General features: G+C 45.4%; 1 protein-coding gene across 1 annotated transcript; it reads left to right on the forward strand.

Moving 5' to 3' along the window:
* Positions 1 to 1273: 1273 nt before the first annotated feature.
* LOC127234979 (zinc finger protein 271) lies at positions 1274 to 19454 on the forward strand. Its single transcript, XM_051202058.1, has 2 exons — positions 1274 to 1388; positions 17414 to 19454. The coding sequence occupies exons 1-2, from the start codon at positions 1274 to 1276 to the stop codon at positions 19111 to 19113; spliced, it is 1815 nt and encodes a 604-aa protein (XP_051058015.1). The 3' UTR covers positions 19114 to 19454.
* The last annotated feature ends 4086 nt before the right edge of the window (positions 19455 to 23540 follow it).

Raw genomic sequence — 23540 nt, forward strand, 5'->3', positions numbered from 1 at the left:
CCTGCCTCCAGGATCCTCCCCTGTTTGAGTTCCTGTCCTGACTTCCTTTGATGATAAAAAGTGATATAGAAGAGTAAACCAAATAAACACCTTCCTCCTCAACTTGCTTTTAGGTCATGGTGTTTGCATCGCAGCAACAGAAATCCTAACTAAATGAGATGGGGTGGGGCAGGAGGGCTATGTAAAAGACAGCTGGGTCAGTAGTAGATTGTACAACTAGCATATTCAGTTCCCTGGATGGAAGGCGAGGGAGGAAGGATAAAAGAGGAATACACTTAGAAAATTCACTTAGGAAAGTGATTAAGTACTGGGATTGGGAGAGGAGGAACAAGCAGATACAGCACAGAAACGGGTCACGAGAGTTAATTATCCGGTCAGAAAAATATCCGGCCTTACAGAGTTTTTCCTAGAGATGATGGATTCTGACATTGACCTCAAGAAACAGTACACCGCAGCAAAGGACGAGCTTGGAGACAAGCCAGCATCTTAGGCTAAAGCTGGGAGCGATTTTAGGGAAGCTGCCCCTGCTCCTAATTCAAGCTGCGCATGCGTGAGGATGCACCCTAGAGCTATGATCCTCCCAGATTCCTAGAGCGCCCGAGAGAGCATCAGGAAGGTGGAGGAATTATGGGTAGTGATGATTGACAGGCAGTTTCTCCTGCACTGGAGAGTCAGGATGGCTTCTGGGCTTGCGGAGCTTGTGGGTTCATGACCTTGTGGGCTGTGGACAGCTAGTTTGTGCTCATTGTGCCTGCGACTTAACTGCATGAACGTCCGAAATGTTGGGGTGCTAGTGGAATCAGTCTGCGGAGCTGGAAAAGATAATTGACTTGTGAGTGTTAGAAGGGAAGGAAAGACAGAATAACATAATCTTAATTTCTAGTGCAAATACTAAACCCCCTCCTTGCAATATTGTTCCAGTTACACCCCTAGTTTAGTACTATTAATTTCCGGTCTTGTCTGACCATCCCTCGCCTTGTAAGGGGATCAGTGTTGGAGAGGGTTAATTCCCACTTCCTAGACGATCTGAAAGGAAGCGTTCACCAAGAGAAAAAGCACACGGAAGCTAAATAAAATTTTTCTCCACTTTTTTTTTCCATATCTAGAAGCCCTAGTCTCAGAAATGACATCTTTCTTCTGCACGGTGGTTTCTATCTGAACTCAGGGCTACCACGTCGCCTGCAGGCTTCAGACCGTTGTTATGTGGACAAGAGGATTTTACAGAAGAAATGCTAATTCTTCAGTCGTTTCCTGAGGTGTCCAGTCGTGCCCCATGGAGATCCAATTCAGCTGTGAATCTCAAGAACACCACATTCTGTCAGGTGAGGAGCAGTGCATTGCATTTTATTTCCGTGACACCAGTATTCTCCACCTCTACACCTTCTCTGGTAAGCAATACCATGTCTTTGGTGCTCCAAGCAAAGCCACATGGCTTTGTTTTAAATTCTAGCAACCCAGTTTTTATTCAGTTGCTTCTTCTTTTTAAAACTAGATTATCTTTTATGTTTACATGTCCAATTTCATACATGTAAACAATGCATTTTGATCATTCATCCTGAACTCCCCTTACCATTTACCCAGACAAATGTAAGACCCTCAGAATGAGGAGTCTTCCAGGTTCGGTCGATACCCCAAGAATTCAATGCTTTACAGCATTCAATGTTTTACAGCAATTCAGTTGCTGTAAAACGCAAGAGGCTTTAATGAACAGGAAATGTTTGCACAAACAGGCTCCTCTAGCACGCAGGCTAGAGAGAAGCCCCCTCCCCTGGGCCCAGGTGTTTTTAAAGGCAAACCCACAAGCTTAGGGAGGGGGTGGGACCCTCTGTCCATTGAGTACGTGACCCTTGGAGGCCGGATGGTCTGCTATTAGGGTCAGCAGACCTTAGGGCCTCAGGTGTATTAATTAATCTTGTCTGGGCAAACCAGAGTTACAGCTATCTCTTTGTTTCCTAAGGACCCTATTTACCACCTGTTGACTCACAGGAAAGGAGGGGCAGAAAGGAAGGGCAGTGTGAATTCTTGTCATCTCAAGGCCTGGTGAGAGGAAGCTAGCAAATTCCAAGGAACAGATATTGGTTAGCTTTCCAGGTCAGACTGTCTTTCATTTAACTTCACTTTTTGGTCTTTCACACATACTCCCCTTTGTAAGCTGCCTTAGGAATTTTGACATCTCTTATTGACTTGATCTTGTGCGGATAATTGTAGCTGCAATGAGTTCAGTGTCTAAAAGATGGCAGTTCACAGAATCCCTCCCCATCTTCCAGTTGGTTCAGCCTCTCTGACCTGTCTTCTGGGGTATTCCCTGAGTCTAGGGAGTAGGCAGGTTACAGTAGAAGTCCCATTTAGGACTTAGTTCTCACTAGTCATTTATTCTCAGTACCTTGACCAACTATTAGAATTGCATTAACTACTGATCACTGCAGAGCCCGTAGCTTCCTGGCCAAGGTTGAGGGTGGCACTTGTACAGATTAAGATACATGGGACGAGGATAAAATATGGCTTATATATTTTATTCTGGGAGAAGTCACTTACTCGAGAAACCAGGGACCCACAAGTTCCTGCTCCAAGGATACACACCCAGGATGCTCTCTGTGACCTGACTGGAACCAAGAGAGAGCAAGTCTGTCCCAGACCCCAGACCAGATGCCACACACTCACCAACGAACCTGTGGCCACGCCCAGGTGCAGCTGGGTGGGTCTCTCACCACAGGCACTAACCTAGGTGTGTAAACATAAAGGCAGTTTGACAGCATGTCCATTTAGCAAGACACCAGAAGTAGGTTCACTATGGCCTATGGCTTTTAACCAGATTTATAGTGCTGGGCATGAATTACCTCCCGTCCAATCCAAAACCAGTTATTATTCCCTGTGGTGTTTTGAGTAAGAATGACCCTGATAGGCTCATATATCTGAATGCTTAGTCATCAGGAAGCAGCACTACTTGAGAAGGATCAGGAGGTATGTTCTTGTGGGAGGAAGTATGTTAGTAGGGTAGGCTTTGAGATTTCAAAACCCCAAGCAGGCTGCTGCCTGGGAATCTGGATGCCGAACTCAACTTCTCCACCAGCACCATGTCTGCACGCATGCCTCCATGCTCCCCACATGATGGGAATGGACGAACCCTCTGAAACAGTAAGGAAGCCCCGGTTAAATGCTTTCTTTTACAAGAGTTGCCATGGTCATGGTGTCTCTTTATAGCAATAGAACAGTTACACCCCCGTAACCTTTATGCCATTGTTATACATGTAGGCACACGTTGCCTGGCGGGTCAGGGACTTAATTTTCTATTGATGTTCTAAGATATCATGAACAAGGCAATATAGAGAAGAGTTTATTGGAGACTTCTTTACAGTTTCTGAAAGGTAATGTCTATGAGTCAGAGTATGGCAGCAGGCAGGCAGGTCTGCTGGAGCAGTATCACAGGACTCACAACTTGAAACATAACCACAGGCAGAGAGAGCTGACTGGGAATGGCGTGGGCTTTTAAAACCTCAAAGCTCACCCCCAGTGAGCTCCAACAAGGTCACCTCCTAATCCTGCTTAAACAATTCCAGCAACTGGCACCAAGCATCCAATATATGTGCCTATGGGGCCATTCTCATTCAGATACTGCAAATACTGCAGCTAGTATTGCAGCCTGCAGTGTTTGCAGTGGGTGATGCCACTGATGGGTTCCCTCTCCCAGTGGCCTGCATACCATTTCCAAGCACTCTAGCTGCGGGGAGAAAATTTTCAGGTGAATGCCAGCTTGATTCCTCTGGGTCCCACAACCATAATGTGTTCTGTCTAGCAGAGTCTTACAACTCAGTTCTGGTGGGCAGCCAAGAGTCATGACCATGGCCATTGCTAGCACTAAGATTTTTATTTAATAACCCACATCTTCTTGGGGAAACATTGTCCACCCATGCCAGGCACTTGTTTGTGTTCAGGATAATGGGTATTGCTGTGACGGACCTGACCGTGTTTGGGGAGGATTGTATAGGGACTTTGGAACTTAGTACAAGAAACGCCATGTAGTGGTCAATGCTGTAGGAACTTGGAAGATGAGAATGGTAAGGGCGATGCAGAAGATGGAAGTGCGGCTTGTTGAGTTTGACAGGGAAGTCTGAAGTCTCTATTAGGGCCATTTGCTATTCTGAATCTAGATTCTGTCATTTTGAGCAGCTGGGGCTGAAGAGTCAGCCGTGGAGCCAGTCATAGTGGGTCACACCTTAATCCCAGCACTTGGGAGGCAGAAGCAGGTGGATTTTTGTGAGTTTGAGGCCAGCCTGGTTTACAGAGCAAGTTCTAGGAAAGCCAAAGCTGTTACACAGAGAAACCCTGTCTTGAAAGACAAGACACACACACACACACACACACACACACACACACAGAGAGAGAGAGAGAGAGAGAGAGAAAGAGAGAGAGAGAGAAAGAGAGAGAGTCAGCCTAGCACTGTCGAAGTGAAATTCTCTTAGTTAAGGTTTCTGTTGCTGTGAGTAGACACCATGACCACAGAAACTCTTAGAAATATTTAATTGTGGTGGCTCGCTCACATTTCAGAGGTTCAGTCCATTATTCTCATGGTGGGGAGCATGGCGGCACGCAGGCAGCTGTGGTGCTGGAGCTGGTCTCCAACGCTGGGTGGTACCTTGAGCATGGGAACCTCAAAGCCCACCCCTGCAGTGACACACTTCCTGCAGCAGGGTCATACCCACTCCAACAAAGCCACGCCTCCTCATAGTGCCACTCCTTATGAGCTTATGGGGGCCCAATTACATTCAAACTACGGCAGAAACCTTTGCTTTAATGGGACAATTGATGCTGGGTAGCTGGAGCTAAGAAATTAGCAGTGGTTAAGAAAAGACCAGCGTCACTGAGATGAAACCTGCTGGAAAGTGTTTCCTTGGGGTCAGCACACAGAAGCTGTGTTCCAGAAGCAGCCACAGTTGTGCCTTGTGCTGCCAGCTGTACTTGGTAGTGTAAGAGTGAGCTGGGTGGCACTGGTTTTGACGGCATGAAGGGGGTCATGGAGCACAGCCGAGGCCTGGCACGGTGAGAGGTCAGAAGAGGCAGCAGGTGAAGATGCAGCCTCAGTGTGCGCTGAAGACCCTAGGACTGAAGGGCTCATGCAGAGAATTGAAGCTTCCCTCCACAAAGAGGGCGTGAGAGGCTGCTGGTGAACATGCAGCCCAGTTGCAGCAGAAGACCCCAGTGCCATGGGATGACCACCGAGAACAGCAGCAGCTGTGGAGGGAGGCAAGCCTCCCCTACAGCCTCTGCCTCAGCTCCTGCCTCCAGGTCCCAGCCCTCCCCACTTTTGATGGTGAGCCGTTTTATGGATCTGTTTTCCCCCTTGAGTTGACTTGGTTATGGTGTTTCATCAAAGCAAAAGCAACCCTAGCTAAGACAAGCTGACGTCCGTGTGTAAGATATAGAATACATTGATTTTTCCCATCACTGTGACAAAATCCCTTGACAAACACAACTTACGGGAGAAAGGGCTTACTCCAGCCCACAGCTCAGGATTGCAGTCCACCGTGGTAGGAAACGCAGAGCAACAGGAACTCCAGGCATTTGGTCACGTCGTGTGTGCAGCCAAGGAGAGAGGAGGGTGAATGCTCGCCTTTTGGCTCACTTTCTCCTTTTTATATACTGATTAGTCAATGTTATTAAAATATTTCTCACATTATAAGACACTGGAACTTTTGCTGGACCTAAGAGCCAGTTAATAAGTGTATCTGAGGTCACTTAAGACTGCTATGGTACTTTATGTTCAGCCTGTTTAACCTGTCTTTAAGAGAACACTATAGCAACCCACTTTACTTGTCTTGAATTTCCCATGGTATCGACTTTTACAATTAAGTTAATGCATAGCTGTAATCTTAAATCCTTAATTATAGCTCGGAGTTCCTTATCTAGTTCTTAATTTAAGCTCTATCCCTTACGTTATTTAAGTCCTTGGTAGGGCCTTATCCCACAAGCACTTAAGAGTACCATCGTTTGGCCCTAAAATTAGATGTGAGAGAAGAGCTACCCTGAAGAATTCTCTAGAGTCCTTGCTCATTGCATATAGCAGCAACTTATTCCTTGGGATTGGAACCAGTCATTCTGACCACAATTTCTGTAGTATAAAGAGGCAAATTTACTAGCAATCATGACCTTGTTGCATAGTAGAATCATTTCTTCATTGAGTGCTATAACTTCAGACTCACCAGTCCCAGGGTTGGGATTAGGGAGCAAAAATAACCTAAGTGGGTTGTTAAGTAAAATATATAATGGGGAACAGTGAGGTGGCTCAGCAGGTTAAGGTATTTACTGTCAAGCCTGATGAACTGAGTTCAATCCCTGGGACCTACATGTGTGGAAGAACAGAACTGACTCCCACAGGTTGTTCTCTGGTCTTCACAAAGTACACCATGGCGCATACACACACACACACACTCACTATAGAGAGTGTATATATGTGTGTACACACACCATATTTATATACATACATATATACATACATACATGCTGGCTAGTTTTATGTCAGCTTGACACGAACTAAAGTCATCTGAGGGAACCTCAATTGAGAAAATGCATCCATGTAGGACATTTTCTCAATTGGTGATTAATGAGAAAGGACCCAGCTCATTGTGGGCAGTAGTGTGTGTATGTGTGCCACTCCTGGGCTGGTGGTCCTGGATGCTAAAAGAAAGCAGGCTGAGCAAGCCATGATGAGTGAGCCAGTGAGCAGCATCCTCCATGGTCTCTGCTTCAGCTCCTCCTCTAGGACCCTGCCCTGTGTGAGTTCCTGCTTCCCTGTTCATCCATGAACTGTATGTCTGGATCTGTAAGCCAAATAAATGCTTTCTTCCCGGAGTTGCTTTTGGTTGTGGTGTTCCATCACAGCAACAGTTACCCTGACTGACACAGCTCCTCCACTCTTGTTCCCACACCTGTATATGTTTCCTAGCCATTAAAAAAAATAATCTTCTTTTGTCCTTTGACTTAGGGCACATAGTGTGCCCTCTATGACAGCTCCCAAACTTAGCCTGTAGATCATTCCATCATATACCCAAGTCTGCATTCTTCTGGTTGATGGAACGTATGTAAGACCCATGAGCTACAAGTATGAGCTCCCCACTCTACTTCCTTTCCTGTAAGATTACTTTTTTTGGAGGTGGTATTATATAGGATAGCAGGGTAACAAACAATTTCCAAGAATAAATACAGATTTGTATGCACACTATGAACTTAGTCCTTTGAAAACAAGTTTCTGCCATCTTCCTGACAAAACTGGTCCCCTGCAGTGAACCTGCCTCCGATACACACTGACTGATCACTCTCCAAGAAGTGTTACCTCAGTTGGTGTGCACTGTTGACTCTGGTTGTTGAATATTTGGGCATCTAGAACTGATACTAGGCATGTCTACCTCAGAGAGAGGTGATCCGTATGTTTGAAGCTATGTGTAGCCTTCATCCTTGCTGCCATGACCGCCCTGTATATGATCAGCCATGCCAGCTGGAATAGAGGCTGACTGACACAGTGCTGCGGGTGTTCTTGTCTTTGTAGTTGAGAGGCTTCTTTGCTGGATGCCCTTGGCTGAAAATGTACAAAGAACACAAATATATTTGTATACTTAGCCCATTCCAGAAGGTCGGCCCCAATGTTTCTTTCTAGCGTTCCAATCTTGTTCTTTTCATGTGTTTGATGAGTGGTTTGTCATTAGCCATGAATCAATCTAGGCTTATATCCTAGTCTGTTTCCTTTCATAAATAGTGGGCAGACAGCGATTTTATTTCTAAAGTTCTGCCTGTGGAAGAACCTGCTTTCACCGGTGCCAGAGACCTCCCTGTAGTGGGATATTCAGTGGCCTATTTGTTTACCCTGACCCTTATTTAACTGTAAAACCTCCCCTGAGTGGGAGGGAACATGAGTGAGAGTTTTCAGGCCCATCTGTAAACCTGTTCTGATATCACTTATGTGTGGAGTTTACTTATCCTGTGGCTTTGCTTTTACAGTGGAATGCTGGCTTGCTCAATTTTACATTTAGTAGGTCAAGACCATCTAGTATATAACAATCAGTTCATAATGGATAGCCATTTAGTATTCTGTGATCGATCAAGAAGTCTCCATTGGGGCCTACTAAATAGTAACCCAGGATTTGCCTTTCACTTAGAAAACTGTCAGCAGAAGCATACATGGTACTTCTCCCATGTAGCATTTCTGACCATCACCTCTAATGCCACAATTGTCCTTGGTCAGTTGAGAAATAAATATTTTTTTACTTTGTGCCTGTTAATGAGTCAGCAGTGGGGAGGTGATGGCAGGCCGAATTCAAGAATCTTATTTGTGATGGTTAGCTTTAAGTGTCAACGTAATACAGCCTACAGTAACAGAGAGGAGGGTCTCAATTACAGTTGTGGGATTGGGTATATTGGCTTGGCCTGTGGACATGACTGTTGGGATTGTCTTCATTGAGTGTTAGTAGGTGTAGGAAGCTCCAACCCACAGTGGGCAGCAGCAGCATTCCCTAGGCAGAGTGTCCTGAATTATTAAAAAAAAAAAAAAAAAAATTGGAGAGCTCAAGCTGAGTGCAAGCAAGCAGGCTGGCATGCACGACTCACATCTCTCTGCTCTGAACTGTAGCTGTGTTGTGACGAGCATCATAAGTTCCTACCACTGTAACTTCCCCCCAATGATGAGCTACAATTTGGAACTTTGAAATGAACTAAACACTTTCTTTCCTAAGTAGCTTGTAGCAAAATACTTTAGCAACAGAAATTGAACTAGAACAATAGTCAAAGGAAACTGTCCAGATTACCAGTTGACTAGAGGTCCTTTGGAACAACCCAGAAAAAAAAAAAAAAAAAAAAAAAAAAACTCATAGGTCGTAAGGAGAAGCTCATCAAGCACTGCTGTGTGGCACCATTATCTCCCTCAGTGTGGCAAGAGTGAGCAGCAGGCAGCAGACAAGTAGAATAGGCAGCAAATGACGCCACTTCCGTTACAGTCTTTGTGCAGGCCTTGGGTATTGGGACCTTTAACCCTCAACACCTGGCGGTCTTACACCTCTTAAACTTTGACCCCAAAGACCTGATCGTGACCTGGACCAGTGTTCTTCCTGAGTTCACACTGGGCCTCCAAAGCTGGAGGCCAGGGATGACGAAGGAGAGTTAAAAACAGGGGTCAGGAGCGATGCCGTGCAGATCTCCCACGGCAGCACATTTATTAGCGTCACAGCTCCTTACATGATCTTCAAGTGGGGAAGCAAACAATAGTGGGTTCATCAGGCAGCAGAGTACCTGGGATGGGAGCCTCTAGTTCCTCCTTCCCACGGCACATGCTGACAGTAAGCAAAGCATTCCACATCTCAGGGTCTAGAACATTTGGCCACAGCTTTAGGTGTCAAGCCCTAGGCCCACGCCCAGGCCTCAGGCTCCCCCAGGGCAGGTCCATTACTAGTCTTGCCAAAAAAGACCCTGGCAGGGAACAATATCCAGCACTCCTTGTTCCGTCCACAGAGTTTCATTTCAAAGGGCCTTTGCGTCTACCCAGTCCCCAACATGATTTCTCTCAAGCTCTTGTAGCAACGAGTTTCCTTCCTCTTGTTCCTTACCGCCTGGCATCCTTCCATCTCAGCGCCTGTCCTCTCTTGCTCTCTACTCCATTGTCCTGCTTCCTGCCCTGGCCATGTTTGCTCAGTAGCTGCTTTAGAAAGCAGGCTTCCTTGTTCTTGAGCAACTCAACCTGCCACCAGCAGCCAAAAACGCTGCCATGTCTCTGCTGTTTGAATTGTTTGAATGTAGCATCAGCTCAGCCCACACTACTATAGGCAGGCAGGAAAAGCTACCTGAGTAAAGCCTAATGTTACATCACCAAGGGGGGGGGGGAAATGTCTCTGGTGGCTTGGTTATTTAGTCTAAGAAGAAGTGTTTAAGCCAGTCAGGTTTTTTGTTTGTTTGTTTGTTTTTTGAACCAATTGTAACTATTTGTTTGGGCCAGTCACAGCTTTTTTTTCTCTGGGCAGCAAACACAGTTACTGGTTCAGCCTTGCTTTTAGCCCTAGTCATGGCAATATTTCTCCTAGGCCACCAGGGCAAGTGCACCCTCCTCCTGGCCTAGATGAAAGTGGTTGCAGAGTCATATAGAATGCATGGAGGCATCGATGTGATGCTCTTGTGCAGACACACACACAGAGAGAGAGAGGCAGAGAGAGAGAGAGAGAGAGGCAGAGAGAGAGAGAGACAGACAGAGAGAGAGAGAGAGAGAGAGAGAGAGAGAGAGGAAATTAATGCACTGCCGCATCCGACAGCCCTGGCAGAGGCTGTGCAAACAGCTGTGATCTTCCTGTGGCTTTCAAGGTGTCTGTGGAGTGTTCTAGAAGGCTGATTATGGCATATGGGTATAGTCCAGCTGGCTGTTTGTCTGGTAGTCTTTTTACTCATCAGCCAGGGCAGCAAGGGGGATGGGTGTCAGCATCTTGTCTTGTTCACAGGAAAATAAGTTTGAAGAATTTGCCACTGCCCCCAATAGTGGGTTTTAGCACATAATAATAGTGCTAAGACCTTCCGGTTGCCTGGACATAGCTGGATGCAGGGTCTGTGCTGAGCAGCAGATGCTGCCCTCTCAAATGGTGCTGCAGTTGGGTTGCAGTCACCATTAACTGTTCTGTAGGGGGACTGTCTCGACAGCTGAATGGTTAGCCCGGACTCATCCTCCTTAACTGGTAATTGCAATCCGTCCTGAGTGCATGAAAATTCCACCTGCCTAGGCATATGCCTGTACTGCATAAAAAGTCACTAGGGCAGAAATCAGGTGAAATGCTAGCCTTTGGAGGCTTTGCCTCTTGTCTGCAAAGTCAGAGCCTGGTGATATAGATGAGGGACAGTACAGAACTGAAGGTCACTTCCAGACAGTTCCTGCTGACGAGCAGGTGCTGAAGAATTTAGTACTAAGAGCCAGGCTCTGAAAACTTCCCAAAGTGGAGACCACCAAAGTAGATCACTGCTAGAGAGTCCTGCTGGGGTCACACAGGAGAGTCCTGCTGGGGTCACACTGCAGGGTTGGCTGGGGGTCACACTGAGGAGTTGGCTGGGGTCACACTGAGGAGTTGGCTGGGGTCACACTGCAGGGTTGGCTGGGGTCACACTGAGGAGTTGGCTGGGGTCACACTGCAGGGTTGGCTGGGGGTCACACTGAGGAGTTGGCTGGGGTCACACTGCAGGGTTGGCTGGGGGTCACACTGAGGAGTTGGCTGGGGTCACACTGCAGGGTTGGCTGGGGGTCACACTGAGGAGTTGGCCTTGTGAGTTATGCACAGTTCTTAGAGCTGAGGCAGCGATGATGTGGAAGGTTGGTACTAAGATGGTTCTGAAGGGTCAGGTGATGTAGAGCAGGTTCTAGAGGTCACTGAAGAGTTCAGCACTGAGGGGAAGGCTCCTTAGATTCAACACTGAGGGGACAGGCTCCTTAGATTCAGCACTGAGGGGAAGGCTCCTTAGATTCAGCACTGAGGGGACAGGCTCCTTAGATTCATCACTTAGGGGACAGGCTCCTTAGATTCAGCACTGAGGGGAAGGCTCCTTAGATTCAGCACTGAGGGGAAGGCTCCTTAGATTCAGCACTGAGGGGACAGGCTCTTTAGATTCAGCACTGAGGGGAAGGCTCCTTAGATTCAGCACTGAGGGGACAGGCTCCTTAGATTCATCACTTAGGGGACAGGCTCTTTAGATTCAGCACTGAGGGGACAGGCTCCTTAGATTCAGCACTGAGGGGAAGGCTCCTTAGATTCAGCACTGAGGGGACAGGCTCCTTAGATTCAGCACTGAGGGGAAGGCTCCTTAGATTCAGCACTGAGGGGACAGGCTCTTTAGATTCAGCACTGAGGGGACAGGCTCCTTAGATTCAGCACTGAGGGGACAGGCTCCTTAGATTCGGTGCTGAGGGCACTGGGTCCTGAGAAGCTGACTAAGGAATCGGGAGAATCCCTACTACAGAGGCTCCTGAGGAGTCCAGGGCTGAACTCGAGCAAGCTTTCCAGTTCACCTGTCCCGATGCTGGTTTGACTTGACTCTTAGAAGTCAAGCTCTTGACACTTAGAAGTGATGGCCCTTCCAGACATGCTTGCCTCTGAATCCAGGGCTCCCGAAGTCATCCAAAGGGCTCTAAGACAAATGATGACCTTCTCATTAACCAAACTGAATTGTTTGTGCCATTGGTCACTGTTCTTGGACAGCCTTTTCTTTTTCGGTCAACATAACTCTGCCAGTGTATGTGTGGAGAGAGCTATGCCTGCAGGTTGGGTGGAGGCTGCCAAAGCCCTAGAGATGTAGTGAGCTCGGCATCTTCAGTTGGCACTCTGAAGATTTGGAGAATAACTTTAATGTGTGGAAAGGACCTGGATGGACTCACTCAAAAGTGTGTTGAAAGTCGGAAAACGGCAGAGGAGACTGAAGACCTTCACTAGCATTCCAGAGTCCAAACTTTTATGTGACTGATAAGTTGTGCTTGATATTAGGAACTGATTTTTTTTCTCTGTGTCATTCAAAGTATGATGTCTGGGGAGGTAAACATGCTCTGTAACTTAAGAAAGTTAGCTGGGGATCTGGGGAGTAACTCAGTAACAGAGCACTTGCCTGTGAGGTGACAGACAGGTCCTGGGTTCAGTTCCTACTATGCTAAAAATCACCGCTAAAACAAAGCATGGTGTGTTCAACACCACAAAGTGTCACTTACTATGTGCACTCTTAGCACCGAGCCAGGCAGGACTCACCGTTCCACACTTAATAGATAAAAACGGTCTTGAAGCCTTGGCCCTCCTGCCTCTTCTCCATAATGACAGATAGGGTCATGGGAGCAGGCCATCATAACCTAAGCTGGAAACTTAATAAGTTGTAGTATTGCTCGTTCAGTTGCACACCTCCAAAATCTTGGGCAAAAAAGGTAGAAATACACTTCCATGTACTGGTATAGAAAGGACCTGTGTGCCACTGTGTGACAACAGTCTGGGGATTTAAGTGTCTGCTTGTGCTATAATAGTTCAGTGCTGACCTTAAATTTTGTTGTTTTGTTTTTTGAGACAGGGTTTCTCTGTGTAGCCCTGGCTGTCCTGAAACTCACTCTGTAGACCAGGCTGTACCTTAAATTTTTATTGTTGAATGTTTGTTGATTAAATGTGTTCTTTGACTATTGCATGCATGTAAATAGTAATTCTGTTTCCTCTCACCCCACCCCTTACCTTTATGAAACCCGCTAGTCCCTGTCCTCCCTACAAGTCCCTTTCCATTCATTCCTGTTTGTTTTATGATTTTAGCCAGGATAATCTGTGTGTCAGGGGTTTGGAATAGTCACTGGATCCTGGTGGGCTCACTGTTGGGTACACAGCTGATGGCAATGACTGTCCCTCCCCATCAGTCACCAGTATAGTTCAGCAGGTAGAGTAGGATCCTATGAGCTTCTCCCTGATCTGTAATTAGCTTTTAACAGGGACTACCTTGTGCAAACCCAGTACAGGCAGCCACAGCTCCTCTGAGATCCAGTTTGCCATGGCTATGCTATACCCTAAAAACAGAATTTCCCATCTCTTCTCCCTCTCTTCTAGCTCTTGCGTTCTTTCTATTCTTTCCTTCCACCATATTCTCTACACTGTCAGGGGAGTGGCACTAATTGTTATGACTGAGAACTGAACTGTCATTTATCCTGAGCGTCCTGAACAGCCCCGAATCTCCGCATTCACTGCCGTCCTCTGCAAAGAGAAGCTTCCCTGATTGCAGATGAGAATAGCACTTATTTAATGGGCAGTAAAGTAGAAGGAGGAACACACTGGGCATTGACAAAGTCAAGCAGGAACGTGGTTAGACTGGTACAGGAAATGAGGGGGTTGGGAGGGCAGGTTAACCAAGGTGAAGGCTATATGAGAAAGTCAGGTGGAAACTCAGAACTTTGTAAGCTGATTTAAAAACAATAAATAAATTTAAAAAGTAGTTAATAGCTGGCCATGGTGGTTCACGACTTTAATCCTAGCACTCAGGAGGCAGAGGCCGGTGGATCTTTGTGAACATGAGGCCAACCTGGTCTACAAAGTGAGTTCTAGGACAGCCAGGGCTGTTACACAGAGAAACCTTGTCTCAAAAGAAGACAAAATAAACAAAAGAAAATAGATGGGACATGTCCTGGATGGCTAGATAGTACTGTTCCTAGAAGCCATTGTTTATCAAACAAAAATTCAAATTCCAGGAATGGAAGGAATACCTTCTTATGAGTACTTGGCCAAGGAGGCCCCAGAGGGTCCCCAAACTACACAGACTATTGCCATTCCTTTTGGTTGGGCACCAGAATTAAGATCCTATAAGAAAATAAAACCTACTGCCAAAGATATTATACACGGTTATAAGAAAACAAGTTGGAAATGAGGTAGAAGCTGCCTCACTTCTGGCTAACTTTCCGGGTGCCTGAAGGTGCTGTGTAAGCTAACTGGAGATAAGGACCCAAGGTCTTACTTTGCTGTTTACCCTACAAACAACAGTGCTGATTGCCAAGCAGGATGGGGCCACTGGTATGATAGCAAGCAGCACAGCTGTCCCGAGGGTAGACAGCCACAATTGGGTCACTTTGAGGAGTGCTTGACAGGTGAGAATACACACACCTGACACTGTCAGACCCAGTTAAAACCTCCGACTGGGGAACAGACCCTAGGAAGGACTTTACTACTGTGGTTTTACTAAATTGAGATGGCACCAAACTTCAGCCTAAATATTGATGTTTTAGGCCCTTCATTTTTTAAGTCTGTCTTTAGAGGCTGGAGAGATGGCTCAGTGGTTAAGAATGCTTGCTGGTCTTCTACTGCAGTTGTTCTCAACCTGTGGGTCGAGACCCTCTGGGTCGAATATCAGATATTTACATTAACATTCACAACAGTTGCAGAACTAGTTATGAAGCAGCAATAAAATAATTTTACGGTCCCTGCCCACTTCACCTCCCTGGTCCCTGGCCTGCCACCCTTGAAGCCTCCATAGCGGCTGCCTTGTCCCTCATCCTGGCTCAGGGTGAAGCAGGATATGCCCTTGATTTTTGGGGGTGGAGGGGAGTCCACTTCTCCCCACACTGGGAGTTTCCCTGGTCCTCCACTGTGAAATTGCCCCCACGCTTTATGCCAGGTCTCTGCCCACAGAACAACTTGCTCTTTTCCAAAAAGCATCTCAGGAGAAAGGGGGAAATGTGGAAACCCTGGAGGATGGGTTTGAACCCAGGACCCCATCTAGGGGAGGAGTAATGGCCCTGCCCTTGGTCTCTTAATCCCTTTGAAGAGAACCACCCTAGAGAGATTTCAGAGAAGGAAGAGAATGGAGTAGGTGGGGAGAACTGAGACAAGGACTCCCACCTGGGACCATACACATACGGAGGAATTCTTGGTCCTACACTCTACTGTTTGAAAAGGCTCCTGACACTTCACTGCTCTGCCTGGGAAAGGCACTGGGATGGTCCTGTCAATGTGTGAAGGACAGAGTGGGACAGTCTAACAGCCCGGCACTAGGCAGCCTTGACATTCTTTCAGGGCTCCTCTCAGCCCCTCACTGCAGACAGATAACTGGTCTACCCTGCATCCTGAACTGTAAGGAGTTAGGTTTTCTGCCCGCCGCTGGTCTTGTCCTGCCGCCATGCCTGCCCCAATTAACAAACTGAGACTCAGTATTTGATATAATGCTGTTGGCCAGGTACTAGTTTCTTATCAGCTAGCTCTGTCTTAAGTATTAGCCCATTTCTGTTGATCTATGTATTTCCACGTGGTCTCATCTTACTGGGGAATAGGGCAGGCATCTCGTCTCCCCAGTCTCTCCATCTTGACTTCTCCTTCCTACTTCCTCCCTCCTCCTTATCCCCTAGTCCCGCCTATCTTGCTTTCCTGTTGGCCAACAGTGTTTTATTCATTAACCAGTATGAGAAACATATTTACAGAATGACATCTCCCATCACTGGACCATGATGGAACCTCCAAAGGAGGTAAGGACACATGGCCCAAACAAGCAAAGCTTTCAGGACAAGCAGATCCTGACCACAGTGTACTTACGTGCAGGATGAGGAGAAAGAGGTGTTAAGACAGAGGGAAAGGGAGCCCCCTGCCCAGGTAGCTTCACAAGGCCATCAGAACCCAAAACTCTATGCCATCTACTGATCATTGTAAATAAAGTGGATCTGCTTTTTCAAAATGAATAATAATCTTTATGGTTGGGGGTCAGCACAACAGGAGGGACTGTATTAAAGGGTCACAGAATTAGGAAGGCTGAGAACCACTGCTCTAGAGGACCCAAATTCAGTTCCTAGCACCGGTGTGGGACAGTTCACAACTGCCTATAACTCCAGCTCCTGAACATCTGACATCCTCTTGTGGCTTGTGAGGACACTTACACATACATAGCATAAACACACACATGCAAACACACATAACCTTCTTAAGTGTACTGGCACACACTTAAAAAAAAATGAAACCTGTCTTTATGTCAAAATTGATTTCTTGTTATTCTCATTAATGCATGCAGTTTGAGAAAGTAGGAACAACTTAGCCATTTTACCACTCTGGCCCTCTTGTTGTTTATGATACCAAATGTAGTTGCAGCTGGAGAAGATAAGACAATGTCTCAGAGTTATTTTGTAACAGATTGATGTAATATGAAAACTCAATTTTAAAGTGATTGCTGTACTGGAATTGATCCTGCATGTGACTTTTTGTACATGGTGTTTAGAATGCAGTGCATTTCTATGTAAAAATAACAATGTTTAACTGTTTCTTAAAGAGGGATGCAAAAAAAAAAAATGGTTTTCTCTTTCATTATTGTTCTTTAGCACCTTGCTTTTAGCCTAAATACCTGAGCATTGCTAGGTAAAACCCAACAAACTTCCCTTTCCTACACTTTTTACTGCTTTCTTTAAGTTTATTAATAAGTAATAGCTCTAATTTAGTCACACTTTTAAAAATATTTGTTTTGTTTTATATGCATTAGTGTTTTGCCATAGGTGTTGGGTCCTCTGGAACTGGAATTACACAGTTGTGAGCTGCCATGTGGGTGCAGGGATTGAACCCTGGTCCTCTGGAAGAGCAGTCAGTGCTCTTAACCACTGAGCCATCTCTCCAGCCCTCAATATTTAATTACTATAGTGAATCCATTTCAGTTCTCCCAGGTCTTCTGTGAAAATCATATCTTTATATCTGATAAACCCTTTCTACAAAAGTGTGATCCATTACTTTTTGATTCTTCTCATTTTCCTCAGTGTTTTCCAAAGTTGGGATGCCTCTTACCTCATTTGCTGTCCATCACTTTAGCCAAGGGGCCACCTGTGCCGTACCCTCCCCTCGTATTGTAATATCTATAGGTATTACTTGCTTCATCTGGAACTTTCTTAAAACATGAAGCACACTGTCCATCTGGATTTTGTTTACTGTTCCAGATGGTGAGACACAGCTCAAGGTTGGAGAGCCGGCTTCAGAGGATGAAGTGACAGGAATCATTGAAACATTGACTGAAGAATGGAGCAGCCTCACAGAGGGTGTTCTCCAGAATTCCAAAGGCAACGAATTCTGTGAATTGGAGGATGAACTGAATCACCAGAACCTCTTAAAAAGAAGACAGTATGTCTGTGATGAATGTGGCCAAAGCTTTGCTTGGAATACAGGTCTTATTAGGCACCAAAGAACTCACTGGGAGAAGCCTTATGAATGTGATGAGTGCGGAAAAGCCTTTCGTGTGAGCTCAGCCCTAGTTCTGCACCAGAGAATCCATACTGGAGAGAAACCCTATCCTTGTAACTGGTGTATTAAAAGCTTCAGTCGGAGCTCAGACCTTATTAAACATCAAAGAGTCCACACGGGTGAAAAACCCTACAAATGTGATGTTTGTGGGAAAGCCTTCAGCCAGAGCTCGGATCTTATTATTCACCAGAGAATCCACACAGGCGAAAAACCCTATCAGTGCAGTCACTGTAGGAAAAGTTTCAGCCAGCGCTCAGACATGGTTAAACATCAGAGAATCCACACCGGGGAGAAGCCCTATATGTGTAACCAGTGTAACAAACATTTCAGTCAGAGCTCTGATCTTATAAAACATCAAAGAATCCACACTGGGGAGAAACCGTATAAGTGTGATGTTTGTGGGAAAGCCTTCAGACAGAGCTCAGATCTCATTCTGCATCAGAGAATCCACACTGGGGAGAAGCCATATCCATGTGCTCAGTGTAACAAAAGCTTTAGTCAGAATTCAGACCTTATTAAACACAGAAGGGTTCACACTGGAGAGAAGCCGTACAAATGCAGTGAGTGCGGGAAGGCCTTTAACCAGAGCTCAGTCCTTATTCTGCATCAAAGAATTCATACTGGAGAGAAACCCTATCCATGTAATCACTGTGTCAAAACCTTCAGTAGGCTTTCAGATCTTATTAATCATCAGCGAATTCACACTGGAGAGAAGCCTTTCCCATGTAGTCAGTGCAGCAAAATGTTTAGTAGAAGGTCAGATCTTGTTAAACATTATAGAATCCATACTGGTGAGAAGCCCTATGAATGTGATGAATGTGGTAAAACCTTTAGTCAGAGTTCCAACCTTATTCTCCACCAGAGAATTCACACTGGAGAGAAACCCTATCCTTGCAGCGGGTGTTCTAAAAGTTTTAGTCGCCGTTCAGATCTCATAAAACATCAAAGAATACATACTGGAGAAAAACCATATATGTGCAATCTGTGCAATAAAAGTTTTAGTCAAAGTTCAGACCTCACTAAGCATCAGAGAATACATTCCGGTGAAAAGCCCTACCACTGTGACAGTTGTGACAAAGCCTTTAGTCAGAGTTCTGATCTTATCCTTCACCATAGAGTCCACACGGGAGAAAAACCATATGCATGCTCACAGTGCCCCAGAAGTTTCAGTCAGAATTCAGACCTTATTAAACACCAGAGAGTCCACACCGGAGAGAAACCATACAAGTGTAACGTGTGTGGGAAGGCTTTCAGTCAGTGCTCAGCTCTTACCCTTCATCAGAGAATGCACACTGGAGAAAACCCATACTCATGTGCTCAATGTGCCAAAAGCTTTAGTAGGCACTCTGATCTCACTAACCACCAGAGAATCCACATTGGTGAAAAACTACAAATATGATAGCTGTGGGAAACCCTTCATCACTGTGACCAATCTTACTGAACATCAGGGGATGCTCATAGAAGAGAAGCTCTACCCTCAGGTTCAGGGTAGCAGACATTTTAACAAACATGACCTTGGTGACTTTAAGAAAACCCATTCTAGCCAGGTGGAAATGGTGCATGCCTTTAATCTCAGCACTCGAAAGGCAAAGGCAGATGGATCTCTGACTTTGAGGCTAGCCTGGTCTACAGAGTGAGCTTCAGGACAGCAAGGGCTACATAGAGAAACCCTGCTTCAGGGGAGGAAAAGAAGGAAGGAAGGAAAGAAGGAAGGAAGGAAGGAAGGAAAGGAAAGGAAAGGAAAGGAAAGAGGGAGAAAGGAAAGACCCATTAGGAGGAAGACTGCATAAGTGTGATAAATGTAGAGAAATCTGTAGTGTACAAATTTTGATACCATACTAGAACAAAAATCTTATTGATGATATAATGACCATGAAAAAGGTTTTAATCAGTGTCCAATACATGCTCCACTTAAAAGTACTGGAAATGAATTCTATAACATTTAACTTGAGCTCAGAATTACTGGTATTAAGGAAATTCTAAGGAGCTCTGGGAGTTGTGTGAAAACCTTCATTGTTCACAATTTTAAAATGAATTGATAGGCAAACATAGAAATTCGTACCTTTGCTATAATCTAAGAAAATCTCTTTTATTGAGACAATTCACAGAGGTAGCAATATAAAATGTAAGACATTAATGCAGAACTTAAGATATTTTAAAAAGCAATGTGGAAAGTCTCAAAGCTGAGGGAAATATATTTATCTTAGAAGCAGAAACCTTTACTGAGTCTAAATAACCAACTGCGTATCAGAAATTATTTCAGAGAAGGTGGGGATATTTTAAATCCTGTAATTAAAATGGTATTAACACTGATGTCACACACATCCTCTGGAAGAGAGAGAGTTGTGTCCTGTGCTCAGCTGAGTATCTATAAATCCCCTGTGTAATAGCCCCATGCCACTTTGTCTCACTAGTTTGTTGATGCTGGTCTAGTTTTGGTTTTCCTAGGGAGCATGAGTCCCTGTAGTGTACACAGTAACACTAGTTTAACTTTCAGTAAAGCAGACCAAAATTGTGTTGGTCTAAAATCACAGCCTCTGAACACATGAAAAAAAAAATAATGCATAATGTGAATATTTTTCCACCTATTGAGCAAAAATGGTATTTACAGTACTGTACTGTAACTATAGCAGTCCCACAAAATCCATGGGGGACATAGCCCAAGGCACAGAACTTCATCAGCGGATAGTCTTGCTAACTGCAGATAGACTCCGAGTAGGCAAAGTGCATCACCCTTGGTGTTTAGTGACAGAGGGTCTCAGTTCCTAATTAACATCTCCAAACTTTGAGTGCCAGTGACTCACGTCCCAGTGTTAGTGTCATCCTGCTCTTCTCACAGCCAGAACCATCAACGGCCACAAGTTCTTGCAATTTTTCCAACAGACGGAGCTAGCTGTTCCCCACACCGGTTACCAGCCCTTCAGTGGTTAAAGTTCTAAGGAAAGCAGCCAGTGTGCAAAAGCAACCAGAAGAGATGCCGTTGGTGCATATGCTGCAGCCATGCGTGGGCTGAGATAGGATGAGAGGAGGGACAGGTTATATAGACAAAGAGAACAGACTCCGTACATTCGTGGTGTCCTGTCGACGAACTGCGGATTTTATGAAATTATAGGTTGTGAGCAGGGGAAGGGCCCTTTGTGGATATGGAGACAACTGAAGCAACTAAAGAATGCAGTATCAGCTGGTACACAATGCACATAGCCAGAGCAAAAGCCTCTCAATGTGGTGGTTGTGCATTTCGGAATACTGGGCCCCTCTGTATCACTTGGTCAATACTGCATTCTTAACGTCATTTCCTTATATAAGCACTTACTGTGCACTTTGTTCATTACTTGCATTTTGAGATGTCAGAATAATAATAAAATTTCCCTTCACAATTTCACAAAAGATTCGTTCTTACTGTAGATCATAACATACTCAGAATTTTCTCCTTCCTGTAAATGAAAACTTTCCAATTTTTCACTTACAGGTGACAAGACTGTCTTCCCATCAGCATGTCGTGATTGTCGCCACCACTACTCTTCATCTTGAGGCCATTGTTCAGTAAAGTAAGGGCTATTTGAATGTAAGCAATGAGAGTATGGATACTGATTCTAGTGGCCCCGACAGCTACCAGGTGACTTTCTGAGTCTGCTTTTTTATAGCACTCAGGACCACCTGACCAGGGGTGGCACTGCCCCCTTTGTGCTAGGCCCACCCACATCAGTTATAAGTCAAAACTATGCCCCACAGACTTACCTACAGGCAAACCAGATGGAGGAATTTTCTCACTAAGGTTCTTCTTTCCAAGATGATTCTAGCATGGGTCAAGCTGACAAGAGCATGGAGGGCAGGTAGTATATGGTAAAATAAAAAAAAATTTTAATGTATGCCAAACATGTATGTGTATATTTTGTTACATGGTCTTACCACATAGCCTAGGCTAGCCTTTGACTTCTGACCTTTTCTTGATTCTGCCTCTGAAGTGGTGGGATGTGCCACCACACCAAGCTTCATGGTATCAAGTGGGCTGCTGAATGTCTTAATTGTGCTGTTGTTATCCAAGTCCTAGCTGTTAAGTTTTGTTCAAGCCACATTTAATTTAGGGCTGTTTTCTGGACTTAAGACTTCCTGGCACCCTAACCCCAAACTTCTCAACCTCACTACAAGCCATTTGTGGCCAATACAATTATGCACTGTACAGTTTAGCTACCACTCTGACCTTTACCCATCAGATGCCGGTTAGTGGCCATATTCCCTGGTATGACAAAACTGTGGTCAGACACTGCTGTGTCTCCTGTCCAGGCAAAATCAATCTTAAAAACAACTAGCGAGTGCACTGGGGATGATGATGTCTACTTGGCCCTGTGGGTTCTAATGGTCCTCCACCTAGAGTTTTTGGAGTCTTTCACATGTGCTCATGACTGTTCAAATGCCTGGGCAGAATCTTCTGAAGAACTCACGTCCTCTTTCTGAGCAGGTCTATTTCTCCACTTACAGAGAGTACTAATCTTTGCTCCTCCCTCCCCACATGGTGGCCTAGGAACTCCAGCAATGGCACGCACCTGAAGTCCACCTAATTTATCTCCATCTCAACACCCTTTGCTTCTAATATGCCTTCTCCACTAGTTCGGGCACATTAGACCTGATCCCCCCTAACTCTACTTTGACCCAAAAGTTTTTTAGTAAAAGCCAGCATATTTGTCTGCTAATAAATATCAAGAAGAATATTTGGTATTTTGAGAAGTGAGCAGGTAGAAGACCCAGACAGAAGCAGCCAGCCGATCTAAAGTGAAGAAAAAAAATAACAAGCCATATGGATGCTTAGGGTTGTTTTTCTTTCTAAATGTATGTTTATGACTTGTGTGTATGCATGTGTATTTTTTTTCAAGGAACAATAATACAATTTACACAAGTTAGCCAGGGAAGGTCATATTGAGAAACTTACTTTTGAAGAAAGATAAACACGAGAACAGCAACTATAAAAACTCCTGAAAGCAATGCCTGATTTATTTATGAAATGGTGAGAGGGCCCCAAGGCTGACAAGGAATGAACACACGGGGCCGACACAGAATGAACACACGGGAGTCCCATGTGAGGGCAGAGATAAATGGGAGAGTTGACAGGACCTAGTTAGCCGTGGCTGAATTAGGTCTTTTCTCCCGAAGGTACTGTGACTCTGAGAGGTTCTAGACAAACGAGCAACAATATAGCTAGTGTGGAAAACAAAGACCACCCATTTAATTCTTAAATGCTTCTTTATGGTTTGGGGGCTTTCGTTGAGACTGGGTCTCACTATGTAGACCAAGCTGGCTTGAAACTCAAGAGCTCTGCTGGGATTAAAGGCTATAGTTCTTAGGATTTCTATTGCTGTGAAGACAACAATTGGGGTGGCTTACAGTTCCAGAGGTTTAAAGCATGATCGCTGCAGCTCATGGCTACAGACGGACAGACAGACGTGGTGCTGGAGGAGCCAAGAGTTCTGTAACTTGATCCACAGGAAGCGAACTGTTACACTGGGCATTAGTTTGAGCATAGACCCCAGAGCCACCCCCACAGTGACACACTTCCCCCAACAAGGCCACTCATAGCAACTTGGGAGTAAACAGTCTGTTCCCCCCTTCAACTTCCTCATCAGAGTTTATCAAGGAAGGCACTCAAACCCGGCAGGAACCTGGAGGCAGGGACTGCTGCAGAGACCATGGAGGAGCGCTGCTTACCCAGTTGCTGTTTGCTCAGCCCACACCCTTAGGTCATCCAGGACCACCTGACCAGGCATGACACTAACCACAACCGCATCCATCAAGAAAACACCCCAAGACTTGTGTAACACTCTCCCAAATTAG

Source organism: Phodopus roborovskii, unplaced genomic scaffold, assembly GCF_943737965.1.
Source record: "Phodopus roborovskii unplaced genomic scaffold, PHOROB, whole genome shotgun sequence".
Classification (NCBI taxonomy): Eukaryota; Metazoa; Chordata; class Mammalia; order Rodentia; family Cricetidae; genus Phodopus; species Phodopus roborovskii.